We start from the raw sequence: 18,887 nt of genomic DNA, 5'->3' as shown, positions 1-18,887 counted from the left end.
AGCTGCGTTTCAGCTCCTGGGCTCTTCCAGCCTCCCCCCCCCCTGCACATGAGGACAACGTATATCGGCTCGGCGTGAAAACCGAGCCGATATACGTTCGTCTGAATGCAGCCTTAAGGATATCTTGTAGTAAGAACACCCATGGCAATGTCTGAGGCACTGACAATAATTACATCACTTGTGCAATACTAAGGAAATCCTGAAAACCTGACCTGTTGGGGGGCCCTGAGGACTGGAGTTGTGCACCCGTGCATTAGGTGGTCCTCTAATTTGCTTGACACGTGTCCCGTGTAAATAGACCTTAAGTTGATTAAGTGGTCTAACTTTGACACAACTACACAAATTAACTCTAAGGCAGCTGCCTGAGCACATACAATAGTTGAACAGTAAGACTATAGAAATAGTAGCTTTTTTTTTCCTATTTGCACTTCTAGTTTAGGACTACAATAAAATATTGTCTATTTACATTAATACGACTGGTTTTACATCTGTGTTGGAACCACCAGTCGGAGGGCCCGCCGCAGAGCAAGCACAAAATACCAGACGGCATGCAGTGCTTATTCTTCTAGCTAAAAGCCGGGCAGAGAGTGACACGACCTCATTATATTCAATGGGTCCGTTCGGTGCTGTTCAACTTCGTCCCTAGACAGTTGTTCGGCCAGGGGATTCCCTTTTCCTGCTCCCCAAATGGATCAGTAAAGCTGCACCCCTGACAGGTGTGAAACCACCTTAAAGAGGACTTGTCATCAGGAAGTACTTGTTTGCCCCTGAAATAATTCTAGGATGTTCTTAGATCTGTGTAGTCCGGTTACTTCTCTAGGGTCTTCTTCACACAGACTCTTATTTTCAGCGTTTAGCGCAGCACCAAGCGCTGTCAGAGGCTCCCATTGTTTTCAATGGAGCCTCTCACACAGCTGCTCGATCACAATTTGAGCGGACTCATATTTTTGGGCAATCCTAGGCCAAATCTCTACTCACCTCATGCAGGTGGACCTCTTTTTTCTTGGAAGACAGGTTCATGTGTTTTTCTAGCACACTGCAGTACTTCTCCGTCTCCTTGTCATATTTCTTCTTTACTTCCTGTATGAAGGAGATTAAAAGCAAAAGTATAAAGCGACACAAATTACTGTCACAACCAAATAGAAAAGATAAAGAGCAGAAAGTATAAGCGGCACTTGTGCTACGATTGCGGAGTAGAAAAAAAAAAAAAAATGATGAGTCAGCCCTACCTGCACAAAAATTTGCAACTTTTGGACCTTTCTGCTACCCTTGCCACTTACAAATAAATAAACAAAGCAGGACCTGGCAAGTTTAATAATGTCTGAGGGATCTGCAAGATTATAATATGGTGTATGATTGGAAACCACTAAACCATCATTCTCTTATGTAGTTATGGGTGCCATTAAAGAACTGAATATCTAGTTGTACATATATTTTTGCTCCATCTTTACGCCTAATAGTATCAGACATTGGGCTTTGTGGGAGAATTGGGAGAGTGAGTTCATTTCTACTTGCAGCCCTTGGTCTATCCAGTTATGTGCGAGACACCAATGAGATCATAGGGACTTGGGTCGACATGGGACATTGTATCTTTCTAGACTAGAGATGAGCGAGTATACTCGCTAAGGCTAACTACTCGAGCAAGTAGTGCCTTAGTCGAGTATCTGCCAGCTCGGGTCTAAAGATTCGGCTGCCAGCGCGGGTGACAGGTGAGTTGTGGCGGTGAGCAAGGGGGGGGATCGGGGGTGGGGGGAGGAGATAGAGATCTCCCCCCCGTTCCTCCCCACTCTCCCCCGGCACTCCCCGCCGGCAGCCGAATCTTTAGAGATGAGCGGGCAGATCCTCGACTAAGGCACTACTCGCTCGAGTAGTTAGCCTTAGCGAGTATACTCGCTCATCTCTATTCTAGACCTGTTCACTCCATGAGGCTTGGCCCTACAGGTTTTAGAGCATCTTGAGCTTCATGGGAATTACACTTCAGAGACCAATTTTTATTGAAGTCTAATTATTCTTCATTTGACACACATTTCTTTTTGATAAGATGGGGCGTGCCAGTGGAGGTGAGAAGGTCCACACAAGACTGGACCGACTAGAATTAAATACGGTATAGGAAAAGCTTTGCCATCTTCTTCCTAATCAGACATGGCATTAGAGTATACAACCAGATTACCATTTACAAACTCCATGTCATTGAACGTGCCCTTGTTTATATAAATTACCTTGGCCGCGCCAATTTGCTCCTTTCTAAATTTTTCAAGAGGAGTAATGAGAACTTCTCCAGCATTCTCAATCTGTAAACAGATATGCAAAACAGTTAGGGGGCTTTTTTTCTTCCAACGCATTAGAATACTGAGCTGCAAAGTTCAACATTACAGCATACATGGGGCTCATTTCTTTAGTAGGTCTATGCCTACAAGTAGTAAAAGAACAAATCATAGAAAAAAAAAAAACAAAAAGAAAAAAAAAAAAAACCACTCTTCAAAAAAATAAAAAAAATAAAAAAATTGGAGTTCTGCCCACCCTCATCTTAGTAGTTCTTGTATAAGTGGGTCACTTGTGTGGCACTTGGGGAGGAGGTCCACAAGTGGTTATCGACCTTGCTCATAGGCATGGTTTGGCTTATGGGGTTAGTACAGGGAGGTTGCCATTGTAACTGATAGCAGTGGATTTGGGGTTATTATGGCCACACTGCTTAGAGACGCTCACGAGGTTAACGCCTCTCATAAACTAAAGGGCGGACCTGGAAGCTAGTTCACAATGGTTAACGATTGGTTTGAGGTTCACCTAGGTTGGAGCCACAAGTTGCCTAACAAGTTAGCGGCTTGTGGGAGCCTCCAGTTCATGGTTATAGACAATTAAATGTGTGACGCCCTATAGAGACGGTAACTCTGCAGCAGAAAGCATTTAATAGAAATTGCACTTTTCTAGACTTCTTTTAAAGTTATATTTTCCAGGCGTTTTAGAACAATTTAAATAAAGCTGTGACCATTTACCTTCCATTAGAGAAAACGTGCCTTGTGTTTTATTTTAGTTAAGTGGGTTGACAGGTAGGCCCAGAGATCGTCCCTCATGTAACGCAAACAAGTGCAGACCCTAATGGATTTGGTCCCACTTCTAGCAGTTTTGCTGCAGAAAGTAAACAGCTCCGTATATTGTGCAGTGGCCCGGGTTGGTAGTGCAGGCCGAGTCTTATTGAAGTCACTAGGACTCAGCCTGTAATATCAATCCAGGCCACTGTGCATTGTATGGAGCCATCTGCTTCCCGCAGCAAAACCGCCAGAAGTGGGACAACCCCTTAAAGGAATCATCCCAATGCCACAATGTACGTTACAGTAAACAGTCATTAAACAACTATTTATATGGCCCCAGCAAACAGTACATTTTCAAGCAGCAAAGCTTCCAAATTACCCATAATACTTATTCACATGAGAATATTCTTGTTAGGACTCATGCACACCCACATTACAGATCAGCGTTTTACTAATAGTATTTGGTTGTCGTATTGACATATTGTGATACAACTGCAGTCAGCTGCGAGTCCAACTTGTGGATCAGCCCAGAAAGTTTTTTTCCCTGAATTCTTGAAGAAAAAAAATAAATAAATAAAAACTTGTACATTTGCTGTAGGTCACATGTAAATACTAGTCCAAGACTTGGTATTACTGGTAAAGATCCTATTCACCTCGGTGGGAACCTTGCCTGTAATACCAAGTCTGACCACTGCAGTGAGAACAGAGCCGTTCGCTTCCTGCAGAAGTCTGCTCAGTGCATGAGCACACTAGCCTAGTAACCAGCTGATCAGCAGGGGTCCTGGGCGGCAGACCCCCGCTGATCTACTATTGATGACCTATCCTGCCCACAGGACATCAATAGTTTACAGCTGGACAACTCCTTTAACATACTATCACAGAAAAAAAAAAGGATTTTCAAGAAGCAGCATCTAAAAAGAAAATAAAAAGTTTGTGTGGACTCCATAAACTGTAAATGGCCTTTTTAGGGTGAGTCTATAGCTTATGGACCCCATTATCCAACACTTACTAGGCCAGTCTGCAGGGATTTCTCTTCTCTGGACACCTCTTCTGTGTGAGCAGATGCCTTGTAGTACGGCTATCTTTTTGGGATTTCTTCTATTGCAGCAATGACTAATTGGCCATTCATGTGTTGTATTGGTAGAGCCCTAGCAGTATATTACTATTCCTCTCTAGCTAATGGGAGGCAAAACAGAGGGTCCCCCTACTGTTCCCCCAATGTGCTCTAATAGGCGTATGCACTGCATTTAGAAGTAGGACTAGCCCACCCGGCACAGACGAACACCTGCTAAAAAGGCATTGTGTTTCTCCTCTTGGACAACTTACCATCCGCATCCGCTCATCTTCAAGATTCCCCAATACAGCAGCAAATTCCTGCAGAGACCTAGCTGAAGAGTCAAGGGAGGAAATGAGAACAATACAGAACACGGCAGCCCTACTGATAACTTCCTGGATGTGTCTGCACACTCGCTACAATTGACTTCCTAATGTACAAAATTCTAATAGCACAACAAAAAGAGGTTTAACCCTACAGATGCTGGGGAGCCTTCAAGTCCGCTTACCATCTAGGTTCAACTTCATTACAAACAGGTTCTCCATGATGAAGTGGTTGTGTATACAGTATAGGTCTTCGGGCTAGGAACAAGTATTGAGACCCGTGAACGCTCGCTCTTTAGGTGCGGTTCCATCTCCCAAATCTCCAATGAAGGGTGAGACGGGCGACTGCAAAAGCTTATTTTGATACAGAAAAGGCTATGTGGTATAGGGGGGTAAAGACATTCAAGTCTTTTACATGGGCATATGCAATTTCGGTTTATGAAATACAGATTCCACCGTACGTATGTGTGCATGCGTTTGTTAGGTACGTGCATTTTTTTTAAATTTCTGTGTATCATCTATTTTTCATGCATGCAAAAGGAAGAAGGGGGGGGGGGGGGGAGAAACAAAAAAAAAAAAACAAAAAAACACAAGACCCAACTGAAACTTTTTTGATTTCACCATCTTCTTCCAACATGCATAAAAGTGTTCACCGTTTGGTTTTTTTAACGCTCCTCCAGACTTTCCCGATTGATTTGGTTCGTGAATAGGACAAACTGCTATTTTTTTTTCTTTTTTATTAAACCAATTTACTTTAATGAGTTTGTGAACTGTCCATATCTAGGCAGTATAAAAATAAATAGGCAGCACACCATCAATATGTCCGTGTGAATTGGCCCTTAGAGTGCTTTCACACTAGTGGAATATGTCCACAATGGGCACCTAAAAGGTGCAGGAAATTCCTCACCAAAACGGCCTCCGCAGCTTCGTATGTGGAATAGAGAAAGCCTCGATTCTACCCATAATCTGCATGCAGGCGTGCCAGCTTTTAAGCAGTCTTCTGCTGCAGCAGATTAAGCCGCATCTTACAGTGTTGCTTACGGAAATATTCTGCCTGCCATAAAGAGCCCTTAAACTGATAAGGTCCATAGAAATAAGAGTTGGACCAGCCATGACACCGCTGGGGGGATTCAGGAGAAAACACGTGCCGGTATGTCAGTATGGGCCTCCAGAGAAACCAAACCGCATGGAAAGTGGTTGTGTCGTGGTGGTGGGGGCATCACAAGCAAGGGGCTTACCAATGCAGATTTCATCATCCGTTTCGGCATCACCTATGCACCGGAATTTGAATTCATTCAGTGAGCCAGCAAATTTTCTTTTTGCAGATGACAGAGCTGTAGAGGAACAAAACAAGCATGAGCCAGGGGTAAAGAGAATAGTAATATATCATAGAATCATAGACTGGTAGAGTTGGAAGGGACCTCCAGGGTCACCGGCTCCAACCCCCTGCTCAGTGCAGGCTATATGACCTTCTCAAGAATCTGTTACATGTACCACGTACAAAAAGAATACCTGCTCTGTGCGGTTTATCCATGTCCACTACCTAAATCGATTTACAAAATCTGCACAGGTGACCCGCACGAGTGATCCGCGCCCATAGGGATGCATTGGATGTCAATTTTCCCTGCCACGTGGATCGCACGTGCGGGAAAACACCCGCAGCATGCTCCATTTACTATCGATTTCCCGCACGGACGGCTCCCGCGGGCTTCCATAGCAGCCTATGGAAGCCGTCCGGATCCGCGATACACCCACAGCTGAAATTCTGTTCTCCGGCGGGAGAGCAAGAGTTCAAAAAGAAAAAAAAAAAAAGAAATAAAGAAAGTGCACGGCGCATAAGCGCGGCACGGTGCCAGCGTGCTGAGCACATCAGTCTGGCAGAAGCAAAGAAGATTCGTCTGCGACAGATGGGAACCCGCAGCGTCTGGACAGGTAAGTAAAATCTGTATTGAGGCCTCATGTCTGCGGGAAAGGAGGGACTTGCTGTGGGATTCTGCATGAAGAATCCACGCAGGCCTGAATTTCCTATTGGACATGAGGGTCTGTTAATTGTATGAGAACATCTTAGGGCACCTGCACACGAACGGGACAGATTCCGCAAGCAGATTTCCGTTGAAGATGACCTGCAATTCTGCACAGAAACTAATAGCGATTGTTTGCAGATGCTGTTTCTTTGTAGGTGGGGAGGGGAAGGGGAGTTTAAAAAAAAACAAAAAAAAACGCATGCAGGCGATTATGCATTTCCGCTACCTTTCATTCATTTTATATGTTAAAATTTGCACCCATGTAATTGCGGATGCACGGCAATTATCTAAGCAAAAATAGACAATGATGTATTTTTTTTCCCTGGGGAAAGGGGGGGTGGAATGCAATTCGCATCCGCACACCTGCTTAAAGCGGTCCAAGTCAATGCCTTTCAATGAGCGAATATCACAGCAGATCTTCCATGCCAATTGTGGATTCCACAATTAAGATCAATTCGTGTGCAGGCAGCCTAACAGTATCAAATATATTGGTTTGGGAGTCTAACAGCAGATTACAGAACAGACGAATACTAATTACAAACCGATGGGAAGTGGAGAGAATTAAAATGATTTCTTTCTATTCTAACCCATGAGTGTGTGAGTGGGCATAGACCTGCATAGTTCTCCAACACTCAAGCCATCTGACAATACGGCTGGACGGAGGGAGCAGGGTTATGCTGGAATTCGTAGCTTTACCCTAAAATCAGAATTTGATAATTGACAGTCCACCTTCCTGCGGTTCACCAAAAGCAAAGGACTCAAACAGCTCCCATGCATCTGCAGTTGGTACATTGTTATTCATTGCTTGGAGGGGTGCGGCAGACAAGTCTCCTTCCTGAAGCTCCGCCACAATGTTAAAGGCTACTGGTTGGTAGGTCACATGTAATACTACTACAAGATTTACCATTCTCTTTAGGCATGTCAAAAATAAATTTAAAAAAAAAGTCATGAGATTGCTTAACCCTTTAACTACAAGCCAGGTTTTGACTTTTTTCCCCCTTCTTTATTTAATTCTCTCGTTTTAAGAGCTATAATTACACTGGTCAACACTGAAATGGGTCCTAATCTGTAGTATCTTGGTGTGCTGAACATGAACAGGACCATGAAAATTTTTTTATTGGCTCTTGTTTTTAAATCTAGTTCATTTTCTGTCTTTCACCCTGTACATTTATCCAATAGGACTGTAACAACACCCTTACAGTTACACTTAGTTTGAGCCAGGCAGCAGCCGTGTGCTTACAGGACCTGTGATGTCACCATCATGTGATCAGTCCCTGCCTCTGAGCTCATTACCTCACACCTTACCCCAACATAACCAGTACGCCATGGTAACTCCCACAGTACCAGTGTACAGATCAACACCTAAATCACCAGTGTACTATATAAAGCAAATATAAATAAGTACTATATAAATCCCTGCCTACAGAAAGCGCTGCCTCTGATTGGCGGAGCACTGTCCCTGTGGGGATGAAGGAATCCTCTGCCATAGTTGTCACAGCTGTGTCAGGGGAGCGTGATGTACTCCTGGTGTTTTCAATAGGGCTGGCGCTGCTGCTACTGTCCCCACTGAAAACAAGTGCAGATTTTTATTAGCACTGCGAGGCTTTAGTGAAAACATTGCAAGAGCGTATGAAACCATTGAAAATCATTGGTTTCATGATCATGTGTTTTTACTCGCTCTTGCATCGCAAGAAAACATATCACTAGTGGGTAGGAGCCATAATACAGGGTTATTCAAAAAGAAGCAGATTGGGGATTCAATTATAAACCAACTACAAAAGAAAAGTACACAATCCACACATCACTGTATAAGGAAGGTTGATTTATTTTTTTATGGCATACCAGTGAGTCCCATTTTCTGCCACACTGCAGCACAGTTTTGTGTTCTTTACAGGAAAATGGCGACACCACAGAAGAAAAAAAAAAATAGTTGTGCTTGAGTTTGCCAAGTGCAACGTGAATTCATACGTCAATTCCAAAAAAACAGCCACCTGGTCACAAGCAAATTTACAAATAACATAGTATGTAAAGCTGGAAAAGAAGACACGTGTCCATCCATTTCATCCTATTACCCCCAATATTGATGCAGAGGAAGGGGAAAAATAAAATGAAGTGAGATAGAAGCCAATTTGCCCAATTTAAGGGGAAAAAAAACATACTTCCTTCCTGACGCTAAATCTGGCAATTGGAATAATCCCTGGATCAACAACCCTTGAAGGTTATTCATAAATGTAAGGTTATGGACATGGGCAGGAGGAACAGATGTCACCAATATACACTAAATGGGGTACAGCTAGGGAAAAGTGATATGGAAAAAGACCTGGGGGTACTAGTGGATTGTAGATTAAACTGGAGTAACCAATGCCAGTCAGCTGCTGCAAAAGCTAATAAAGTCTTGGGGTGCATTAAAAGAGGTATAGGGGCGAAGGACGAGAACATTATCCTTCCACTATATAAGGCACTTGTCAGGCCTCACATGGAATACTGCGTACAGTTCTGGACACCAGTGCTCAGGAAAGATGTTACAGTACTGGAGGAGGTTCAAAGAAGGGCAACTAAACTAATACATGGAATGAAGGGACTGGAATACCCAGAGAGGCTATCCAAATTGGGATTATTTACCCTGGAAAAAAGACGGCTAAGGGGTAATCAAATAACTCTGTATAAATACAGGAGGGGACAATACAAGGATCTCTCCCAGGATCTGTTTATACCCGGGACAAGAATGGTTGCAAGAGGGCATCCTCTACGGTTAGAGGAAAGAAGGTTTCATCACCAACATAGAAGGGGGTTCTTTACTGTAAGAGCAGTGAGACTGCAGAACTCTCTGCCTGAGGACGTGGTGATGGCAAAATCAATTGAGGCATTTAAGAGGGAACTAGACCTCTTTCTAGGGTGCAATGATATTACAGAATACAGGTCAGGTAGAAAATGTCAAACATTGATCCAGGGATTATTCTGACTGCCATTATGGAGTCGGGAAGGAACTCTTCCCCCCCCCCCCCCCCCCAAAGTGGGGTAAATTGGCTTCTGCCTCATTTTTTTTTTTTGCCTTCCTCTGGATCAACAAAGGGGGGGGGGGGGGGGGAAATAGGCTGAAAGACGACAAGACAAAACATACTAATGTTACTATGTAATCTTATAATCGCCCAAGAATGTCGTCCAGGCCCCTCTTGCCCAGGAAATTTCCTGAATTTGGTTGCATATGCAAACACACCTCAGGCACCATAAAACTGTAAAGTGAGACACCCAGTGCAAAATATGGAGGGAAAAAAAAACACAAAAAAAAAAAACACACTTTAAACCTTCCTATTTTCAGTGACGTGAGGATTGTGTACTTGTCTTTTGTAGTTGGTTTGTAATTAAATCCCCAAATCTGCTTCTTTTTTTAATAACCCTGTATAGTACTTCTGTGCCCACACACTGCCTGACACGCCAACTATGAAACAAGGAACCCAGATGACTGGAGGAGAAACAGTCTGTTATGGATGGGGAAACAAGCCTTCAGTGCCGATTTCTTCTTCTTTTTAATCTTTCTCCATATGCAAATCAATCACTTTGTAAACTACCATATTTTAAAGCCAGGTCATTGCCAGGGGTTCTTTTCCGTGGCAGACCTGGAGGGGGCTCAGCTGGAACTCCGAAGATTTAGCCCTTAATGGTATGTGACACGAACTCCACCCAGGAGTGGGGCAAAAAACCTGCAGACCAGACACAGGTACATGTATACGATTCTGGGTCTAATTAGACACCAGGTACATGTATATAGTTCAGAATATTAAGCCTCTAATGCTTAAACAAACAAGGAGGGGGATAGCTGAAAGAGCGCTCAACCAAGGAAACAGCCGCCAGACCGGTATTGTATTGTAAGTACGGAAACAGGTTCTTATGTCATTAACAACTGTTTACTCTTTAAGGACAATTTTGGAGGAAGAAGATGTTCAGCTCAAGAACTAGGAATATACACCAAGTAAAGCAGACATGTCAGCAGACGCAATGGGTCTTCTGTAACATCGGGGAGGAGATTGGTCATCCATTTAACAATTTTTTATCTAAATGCCTAAAGCTTGTCAAGTATGGAAGACCATGTTGGCTCTGCAAATGTAAATCCAGAACACTTATTCTGAATGTAAAGTATGTGCTCAGCAAACACAATAGAGGAATTAGGTCTAAGATCTAGACAGGCAGCACACAATGCCTTGCTCTGTGGCCCTTCGACAAGAGAGAGTCGTTCAAGTAATGACATCTTCGGTAGATCTGCAGCAATCCTGATCTTTTCCACCAGATGAAGAGATGTCCGAGAAGCAGGTTGATATCGGCAAAGGCATTTAGACTAGGTTCTCTGTACTCTGTGGATGTTGGTACAGATTTTCGGGCATGTTCCACAATGAAATCCACATTTTATATGTAGATTTCATTTGCCCCACTGATTTCACACACTGCAGTGCAATGAATGAAATATGTTGTGACTATCCACAGCAATGCTTTACATTGAGTGAATGCGGCCAGGTAAATCTCCATTTATCAACATTGTTCTGTATTTCATTGTGAAGTATCAGTTCAGCTTCCGCATAGGTGATGTGTGAATCCAGCCCTAGGCTCCAGCTATATGCAGCACTGGGGCAGATTTCCTACGGCTGGGTTGACACTGTGCGGATTTGCTGCGGTTTGCCGTTGCATGTCCGCACTGTGGCAAAAACTGCTGTGTTTGCAGTGCAAATGTGTTTGGCCAAAAAGCTGTTCTCGCAGGGCGGAATTTTCCTGCTCTGCCGCAGTGCAAAAATGCAGCTGCGGTGCGGTTTTAGAATATGCAGCATGTCAATTCTTTGAGAATTTGCACAGCGCTATTTTGCCCATAGCCTCCATGGACGCAGCAAAATCTGCACTTAAATACGCTGCAAAAGTAAAAAAGCGCTGTGGAAAAAAAGCTTGCGGATTTTACGAGCCAAAAAAGCAGCCAAAATACGCAAGCCAAAAAGAACCTTTGAAGCGGCTTTGCCACAGAAGCCTTTCTTCTGCGGCATGACTGCAACGGAACAACCACAGCAAAAATGCGGCAAATCCGCCCCATGAGACAGCGTAAATTTAAGACACTACGATCTTGAAATGCTTCAAATTTATCAGTGATTTTGGCGACTGATAAGCCTGGCACATCTTCAGACTGTCCAACTTTATACCACCTGTTAGCTCACAACAAAAGTGTGCCAAAATCTGGCAGAATGTTTAGCATACGGTGTGGCACTTTCATGAAGCCACAATCTTGCTGGACAAGTTGTAAAAAGTGTCCAAATGTATCTAAAAAACAAGGTAAATGTGCGGCAAACCAAAGTCCGCCTCCGGACTCTGCACCAAATACAGCCTATAATAGTCAATGGTAAAACGCCATTTCATCTCAATGAGCGGAAATAGATTGTGATTTTTCCGCTTGTGGAGAATAAATCGCAGCATGCTGAAATTTTGTGCGGGTTACACACGTCCGGCTTCCATTGAAGTCAATGAAAGCCGTCTGTCCCGCGGCACTTCCACACTTAGGAACGCCGGCGGCTAGTGCGCATGCGTGGCGGAGTGCCGGACGGCATATCCGCATAGCTGTGCAGAGCCACTGTACAGCTACGCAGGGGTTACCACCTGGGCACTGGGACGAACTGTGCTGCGGGAATCCCGCATGCAGGATCCAACACGCCCGCGTACAGGAGGCTTAAGGCCTCATGTCCACGGGGAAAATCAGGCCCGCTACGGAGTCTACATGGAGAATCCGTAGCGGGTCCCTCCTGCCCCGCGGACATGAGCGCTTAAATTAAGAATTAACTCACCCGCAGCGGACCGGGCAGGTCTTCTCTTCACGGAGGGATCTTCTTTCTTCAGCCAGCGGATGTACTCGGCACGCCGCCCGGCCAAAGAAAGAACATCCGGCCGTGAATAGAAGGACTTCCCCGTCCGCTGCGGGTAAGTTAATTCTTATTTTAGGTCTCCCGCGGATCCGGGCGGCTTCCATAGGCTTCAATAGAAGGCTGCGGGAGCGTCCCCGTGGGAGACCCGCACCAAAATGGAGCATAGTCCAGATTTTTTCATGCTCCATTTTTTTAAATTCCCTTTTATTGACCATCCACGGGTATTTATCTACCCGCGGGTGATCAATGCATCCCTATGGGATGCGGATCCGCGTGCGGGTGATCCGCTGCGGATTCTAAATCCTATTTTGCCCGTGGACATGAGGCCTAAGACAGCTTTCTGGGGCAATTTCAACAGTAAATCAGCCCCACTGTTTATAACCAAAGAAAGGGGGGGAAAAAAAAAGCAGACCACGTGGTCCTTTCAGTTTGCACTTCTACCTAATTTCCTTTTCAGAGTCTCTTTTTAGGATAAATACATGCTCAGCTCAGCCATGTTTAACTTTATTTTCGAACCACGTTTATGGGGGTTTATTCCAAGCATCTACCACTTTCTGTAAAATAAGATTTTGCACCCCCAACCAAATTCAGATGGTCCTCTGTTTAGAAGCCAATGGCTCCTAGGCAATTTTTGTAGTCTGGAGCAGTGTGTAGGTCAAGTCAACAGCTTGAACTTCCATATTCCTCAAACCAGTCTTACAACTCTTCCAGTGTAGCAGGACATGTTTAACCCTCCGAAAGCGGCCTCTCCAATTAGAAGATACTGCCGTCATAAAGGGGTGCAATTGGTCTGCAGCAATATTTAGATCGATGTCACATGTCAAGGTAACATCCACAAAAATGACAGGACACAAGGTTTCCCAGCAAGAGATTGCCCGGAGCAGCACACGGCCTCTGTCAACTTGCTTTCTTCCTGTAAAACAGGTCCTATGATGATAGGAGACGACACCAATTCTTTGATTAACAGCTTTTACTGAACATCAGTTGCACAATAACAACAAGAACTTTGCTTACAAGCCTATGTAGTCTGACAGATCAACCCAGAACACATCTACTTGGTCAAGCTTTAGTATTGGTTCACTCTGGTGATAAATGGGATAGTCCACAGCAACAGCCCTAACACCCAAAATTTGTCACTTGTGCCTTTGAAGCTACATACCAGGAACACGTCACACAACCTGTCAATTTGCAGTTACCCTTACTGAATTTTTAAGTCATCACAATTTGGTCCTTGTCAAAGGAGTTTTTCTGGGACTAAACCCATCGTCCAGATAGGTCATCAGTAGTTGATCAGCAGGGTCTGCCCCTTTGAGCTCTTGCAAACAGCTGTTTGAAGTGGCAACTTCAGTCCATATCAGGCACCGCTTAGTACATTGTCTAGCAGATATGCATAGTATAGCGGCTCAATCCTTTTTACACATCAGACTACATGGAAGAAGTAAACAGTTGATCATCATAAGATACTACACCAAACTGGTTCAAAAACAAACTAAAATATATGAGCGAGTTCAGAAGCTTCATCAGAAGTCTGGAGGCTACAAAACTTTTGGACTTGATACCCGAGAGTCCCAGGGTTGGCATATTCTATATGCTTTCTAAAATACATATTCCTGGCAATCCAAGAAAGACGATCCGAAGGGCAAGAACCCATTTCTTTTAATTTCTTCCCATTTTAAGATACCATCTCTTATTGTGTATTAATACGGTATTTCCTTATACTCCCGCGCAACAACCTTTTTGTATATCTTTTGTACATATATATATATATTTTGCACTTCGAGACTTTTTCTAGAATAAATCTACAACTTATTAGTTAAGCCTTGTCAGTTTTAAAACGAATCATAACGCCAAAGATTGTGTTCAGAATTCATAAGCCTGGGTTCTAGTTTCCCTTAACAGCTGGTAATGGCAGTGTGCATTGTGAGTATTGCAAAAGTGCTGAGTCATTAGAATGAAGCAGGAAGGGAGATGGGGGGGGGGGGGGGTTGATCTGAGCTTCCGGTCTGCATGCATGCAGAAGCCTGGGAAAGCTGGGTGCAGATCTACCTGTATTCTAACAACTCCATACATGCAATACTGCTAGAGTGTTTGATTGAGGCGCTGCCATGACGATAGGTAGCAGCGAGTGCACTTGGAATAGTCAATCTGTGAGTAAATCAGGGACAGAGGGGGGGGGGGGGAAATCAAGAGGCATCGTCCCCTCTCCACTCCCTCCTGTACGCGACACCCATCATTTATCATTTCATTTTTTTTTTTCTATTTAAAGAAAAAAAAGCGCTTAAGGCGTCGGCTTTTCTCATATGATACTGTAATTTGTAAGAGAAAGGGAAACCCTGTAAGTGGGAATAAGAGGATGAGAAGATGACAGAAGGTGGTGGGAGGTAAGAGTTCTGTAACATGCTGAAACACCAAGTCTTAAATAATTAGAAAAATGAGGCAATGACATGATTTTTCATCATCTCGATACAGCTTAGTAACTATGTAGATTTCATGTGTGCGCCAAGAGACCTATCCAAAGGCTGGAGGTCTCTCCAAACAACATGCTCTCCAACACCCCAAATCTCATCCAGACCGATCACTTATTATTCATACATCCCACAAGGGCTTTACTCATTTGTCATTTCGCCATCATTCAGTATCTTGGACTATTGACTACAAGCAGACAGTGAGACATTTCACTCCGACTGACAAACTGTACATATTTTGGCTAATAACATTCTGAACCAGGGCCGATAGAACCTTTGGTTTTGATCAATCCAAAAACTAGTTAAAGGGCAAATACAATATTTAAAATCCATAAAGTCAAAAAGGTGTGAGGTTGCATCGTCCCATGTGCATCTACGGCTCCATCAGTGACACATGATGGCACAGGTCCAGCCATGAGGGTCTCTTTGCAGAAGTAGGTTGATGAAAAGCAGATCCCAGTACAAGTGTCTAAGTAACTATGGTTACCAGTCAATTAGGAATTTCTGACTCATGAAGCATGACAACAGTACAAGATGAAATCATAGGATACAAAAGCGAAAAAAAAAAGCATTTTCTTCATGACACTGGCAAAGTACGAAGGAAATATATTCTATGTAGCGATTAGCCAATATTCACGGATCTAAGGAAATGAAAACCAATAAATCACAGCCAGGTCCGCAAAGAATGGAAGTTATTAGTTTTATTTATGTCGTTTATAATGAAGTTTAAAAACACATAACTTTTGTCTTTGGCGAAAAGGCTTGGTAGGAAAGCCCTTCGAACGTCATTGGCTCTACACACATGCCAGCATGCAAGGTCTCAGGGTGCCACAAGAGAGGAAGGAGACATCCAGCAAGGTTACCAATACTATTGTAAGTCGGCCACGCACCTCATTTTAATGCAATACATTGTAGTGGAATGAAGGCTTTCCTTAAAAGGGAATGCATTACCTATATTTTTTTTATAACTTGGAACCACAGTGAAATATATTCCATTTTTCTAATCTATTTTTAATTTAATTGTAGACTTTTTTATTCTGGTTTCTATATATTATGAGGGTTGTTAAGTTGTGACCATCACCTATTGTGAATGGTGGATCCCATGTTATCTATATGTATCGTGACTGCCCTATGGATGTTGCAATTTGTTGTAATCCAGTCTGTGATAATGAGAGGACTAAAACTTCCTGTAGACAGAACTTTTATAAAAAAAAGAAAGAAAAAAAAAAATTCCTGCATTATTGAGCAGGGGGTTGGACCCAATGACTCTGGGGAGGTCCCTTCCAACCCTACAAGCAAAAAGGCGTTTTTGGTTTTTTTAACATCACACTTGCTTCCTGCTACTGTGTGGCTTCCCCACAGCTCTGGTTTGCTGATGGCTTTAAGCTGCAGTGGTCACATGGCTACTTTACCAACATGACTGATACAGCCAATAGGAAAAAAAAATAAAAAAAAAATCCAACAGGGACGTCACAGGTGACATCCAATAAACCCAACGGGGACTTCTAGCCCACATGACAAGTTTACAAAATGTTAGTCTTCTGGTCCCGTGACGTCACGTGTCAAATGTAGTCAAGCCGGACCGCTGAACGGCAAGCCGGCACCACAGTGAGTATATACTTAAAGGGGTTGTCCTGCGAAAGCAAGTGGGATTCAGCACTTCTGTATGGCCATATTAATGCACTTTGTAATGTACATCGTGCATTAATTATGAGCCATACAGAAGTTATTCACTTACCTGTTCCATTGCTAGCGTCCCCGTCGCCATGGTGCCGTCTAATCGCCCGATTAGACGCGCTTGCGCAGTCCGGTCTTCTCCCTGGTGAATGGGGCCGCTCGTGCCGGAGAGCTGCTCCTCGTAGCTCCGCCCCGTCACGTGTGCCGATTCCAGCCAATCAGGAGGCTGGAATCGGCAATGGAATGCACAGAGCCCATGGTGCACCATGGGAGAAGACCTGCGGTGCATCGTGGGTGAAGATCCCGGCGGCCATCTTAGTAAGGTAAGGAAGAAGTCGCCGCAGCGCGGGGATTCGGGTAAGTACTAAACTTTTTTTTTTTTAACACATGCATTGGGTTTGTCTCGCGCCGAACGGGGAGCCTATTGAAAAAAAAAAACACACGTTTCGGCGCGGGACAACCCCTTTAATATACTTTTGAGCACATTGGGCCCAAACCTATATAAGAAATAACTCAGAAAACCCCCTTTACGGCGCAAGAGAAGCTGGTCCACTAAGGTTTTAAACAGAATATTCCTTCAGCAACTATCATCACTATAGATTAACATCACTATTATACAAACACAACAGCCCCAGTGTTTTTAAATCACTGTTGGGCCCCAAGTTCTTACCTGTGACTTTTCTGCTGTCATCCATTAACAAATCAAAGTTAGTTGCAACTAATTGGAGCTGAAATCCTTTAGAGTCATGTGAACCGAGGAAGGAGTCTTGGATACAAACTCTATTTTCCAGCTCCTGGAAGCCAAGCTGGAACATTACTGTCTGCATAAAATACTTTCCCCAAATCACCTCCAATTCTTTCCCCATTACAGCCCAAAAAAGGCTTACTGCGTGATCCAAGTCATCTACTGGCACCATCAAGTAATGCTACATCACCTGTCACAACTGGATTTAGCCAATTCATGTGCAATTCTATTTTATAAACTACTCAAACTTTCCTTATTGAGATTTACAACAGATATTTGTTTATTACGCAGGGACTAAGGAAGGGGACTATAGAAGCCGAAGAACTTAGCATCACTACCAGTTCAATCACCTGTAAAAGCATAGCATACAGATCCATTAGACGGTGTGGTCCCATCTGTCTGTAAGCTCCATTAGGTTATATGGACGCAATCACAGGTTTTACCCGCTGAAGACCCAGGTCTATGAGTTAGCAAGTCAATGGCTATCCTTTTCATGCATAGGTAGGGCTGTGCGGTGGACCAAGGCCATCTGATCACATGGTCTTCCCTCAACCAGAACAGCCGATGGTTCGGAGTTAGAGTCGCCTAGTTGCCTTCCATTTGAAAAGGGAGTGTCTTTATGAGAGAATTCTTTTTATTGTAAGGATAGCAGAGGAGGTCCAGAGACAAGCGCTACACTTTATAGGGAGACCATCATAAGGTAATCTCTAGCACCAAGCTACTCCTTGTACTAAAAAAGGAGTGGCTACGGTTGGTTTCACATCCGCGTCAGATTACATTTTCCTGCTCTGTTCGTGGGCAGGAAATGGGAATCCCCTGGCCAAAGCGGGTCTGTCTTATGATAGAACTGAACAGCATCAAATGGTCCCCATTGACTAATAGGGTCCATTTGGTTCCAGCTTACTGTCAGTGAAGGTGATAGTTTGGGAATATTCTGCACTTCATAGCTAATACACTGCACCACATAAATGAATAACTGATCTCATCTTCAATTCCTCATGTAGGAAGAATAAAAGGTAATTATTTTTTTTTTTTTAAATAAAAGCGCTATTTTTCCAATAAAAACACAGTTTACCGCTGCACCAAAAGCAATACAGAACACAAAGATAAAAGTACAAAACTATAATACATCTTAATTCGTATTAATCTAATTAAGCCCCCCGTTCACGGCCGTTCAGCCATGTACGGAGACAATTTCTACAGGAAGTACAGAGATCCGTTCTTACTGCAGTGGCCAGGCTTGGTATTGCAGGCAAAGTTTCCATTCATTTCAATATGGACTTTACCTGTGATACCAAGCCTGCCTACTACAAGAAGAACGAAGCTTTCTGCTTTATGCAGAAATTAGCTCAGTGCACAAGCACATTGGCCTGGCTAACAACTAACAGGCAGGCTTTCTGTACAGCAGTGCCCTGCTGATCCACTATTGATAGGCCATCAACATTTTACAGCTAGACAACCCCTTTAAGAATTACACCAACATACCTTTTCAGGATTACATATTTATATAATAAAATCATACAACTTAGAATAAAAGAAAACTATGAGAATTGCTGGGTTTTAATCATCGGGCCTACCAAAAAAAAGTCATAAGGACCCCAGAATGGTACCAATGAAAAAGGTCAACTCATCCCACAGGGCAAAAAAAAAGAAAAATTAAGAAAAATGCTAATACGGTA

General features: G+C 43.5%; 1 protein-coding gene across 3 annotated transcripts in view; it reads right to left on the bottom strand.

The window, feature by feature from the left end:
- ARHGAP26 (Rho GTPase activating protein 26) overlaps nt 1–18,887 on the bottom strand; it is a 311,322-nt gene that overhangs the window by 243,690 nt on the left and 48,745 nt on the right. For all 3 annotated transcript variants that reach the window (XM_066591243.1, XM_066591246.1, XM_066591244.1), the window contains exons 2-5: nt 5,645–5,740; nt 4,356–4,417; nt 2,220–2,291; nt 979–1,080 (exon numbers count right to left, since the gene is read on the bottom strand). In XM_066591243.1, coding sequence (XP_066447340.1) covers nt 979–1,080; nt 2,220–2,291; nt 4,356–4,417; nt 5,645–5,740 — 332 coding nt within the window. The remainder of the gene's footprint in view (nt 1–978; nt 1,081–2,219; nt 2,292–4,355; nt 4,418–5,644; nt 5,741–18,887) is intronic.

This window comes from Eleutherodactylus coqui, chromosome 2 (assembly GCF_035609145.1).
Source record: "Eleutherodactylus coqui strain aEleCoq1 chromosome 2, aEleCoq1.hap1, whole genome shotgun sequence".
Taxonomy (NCBI): Eukaryota; Metazoa; Chordata; class Amphibia; order Anura; family Eleutherodactylidae; genus Eleutherodactylus; species Eleutherodactylus coqui.
Note: the sequence above shows the minus strand (reverse complement) of the source record. Positions and strands in the feature narration are given on the sequence as shown.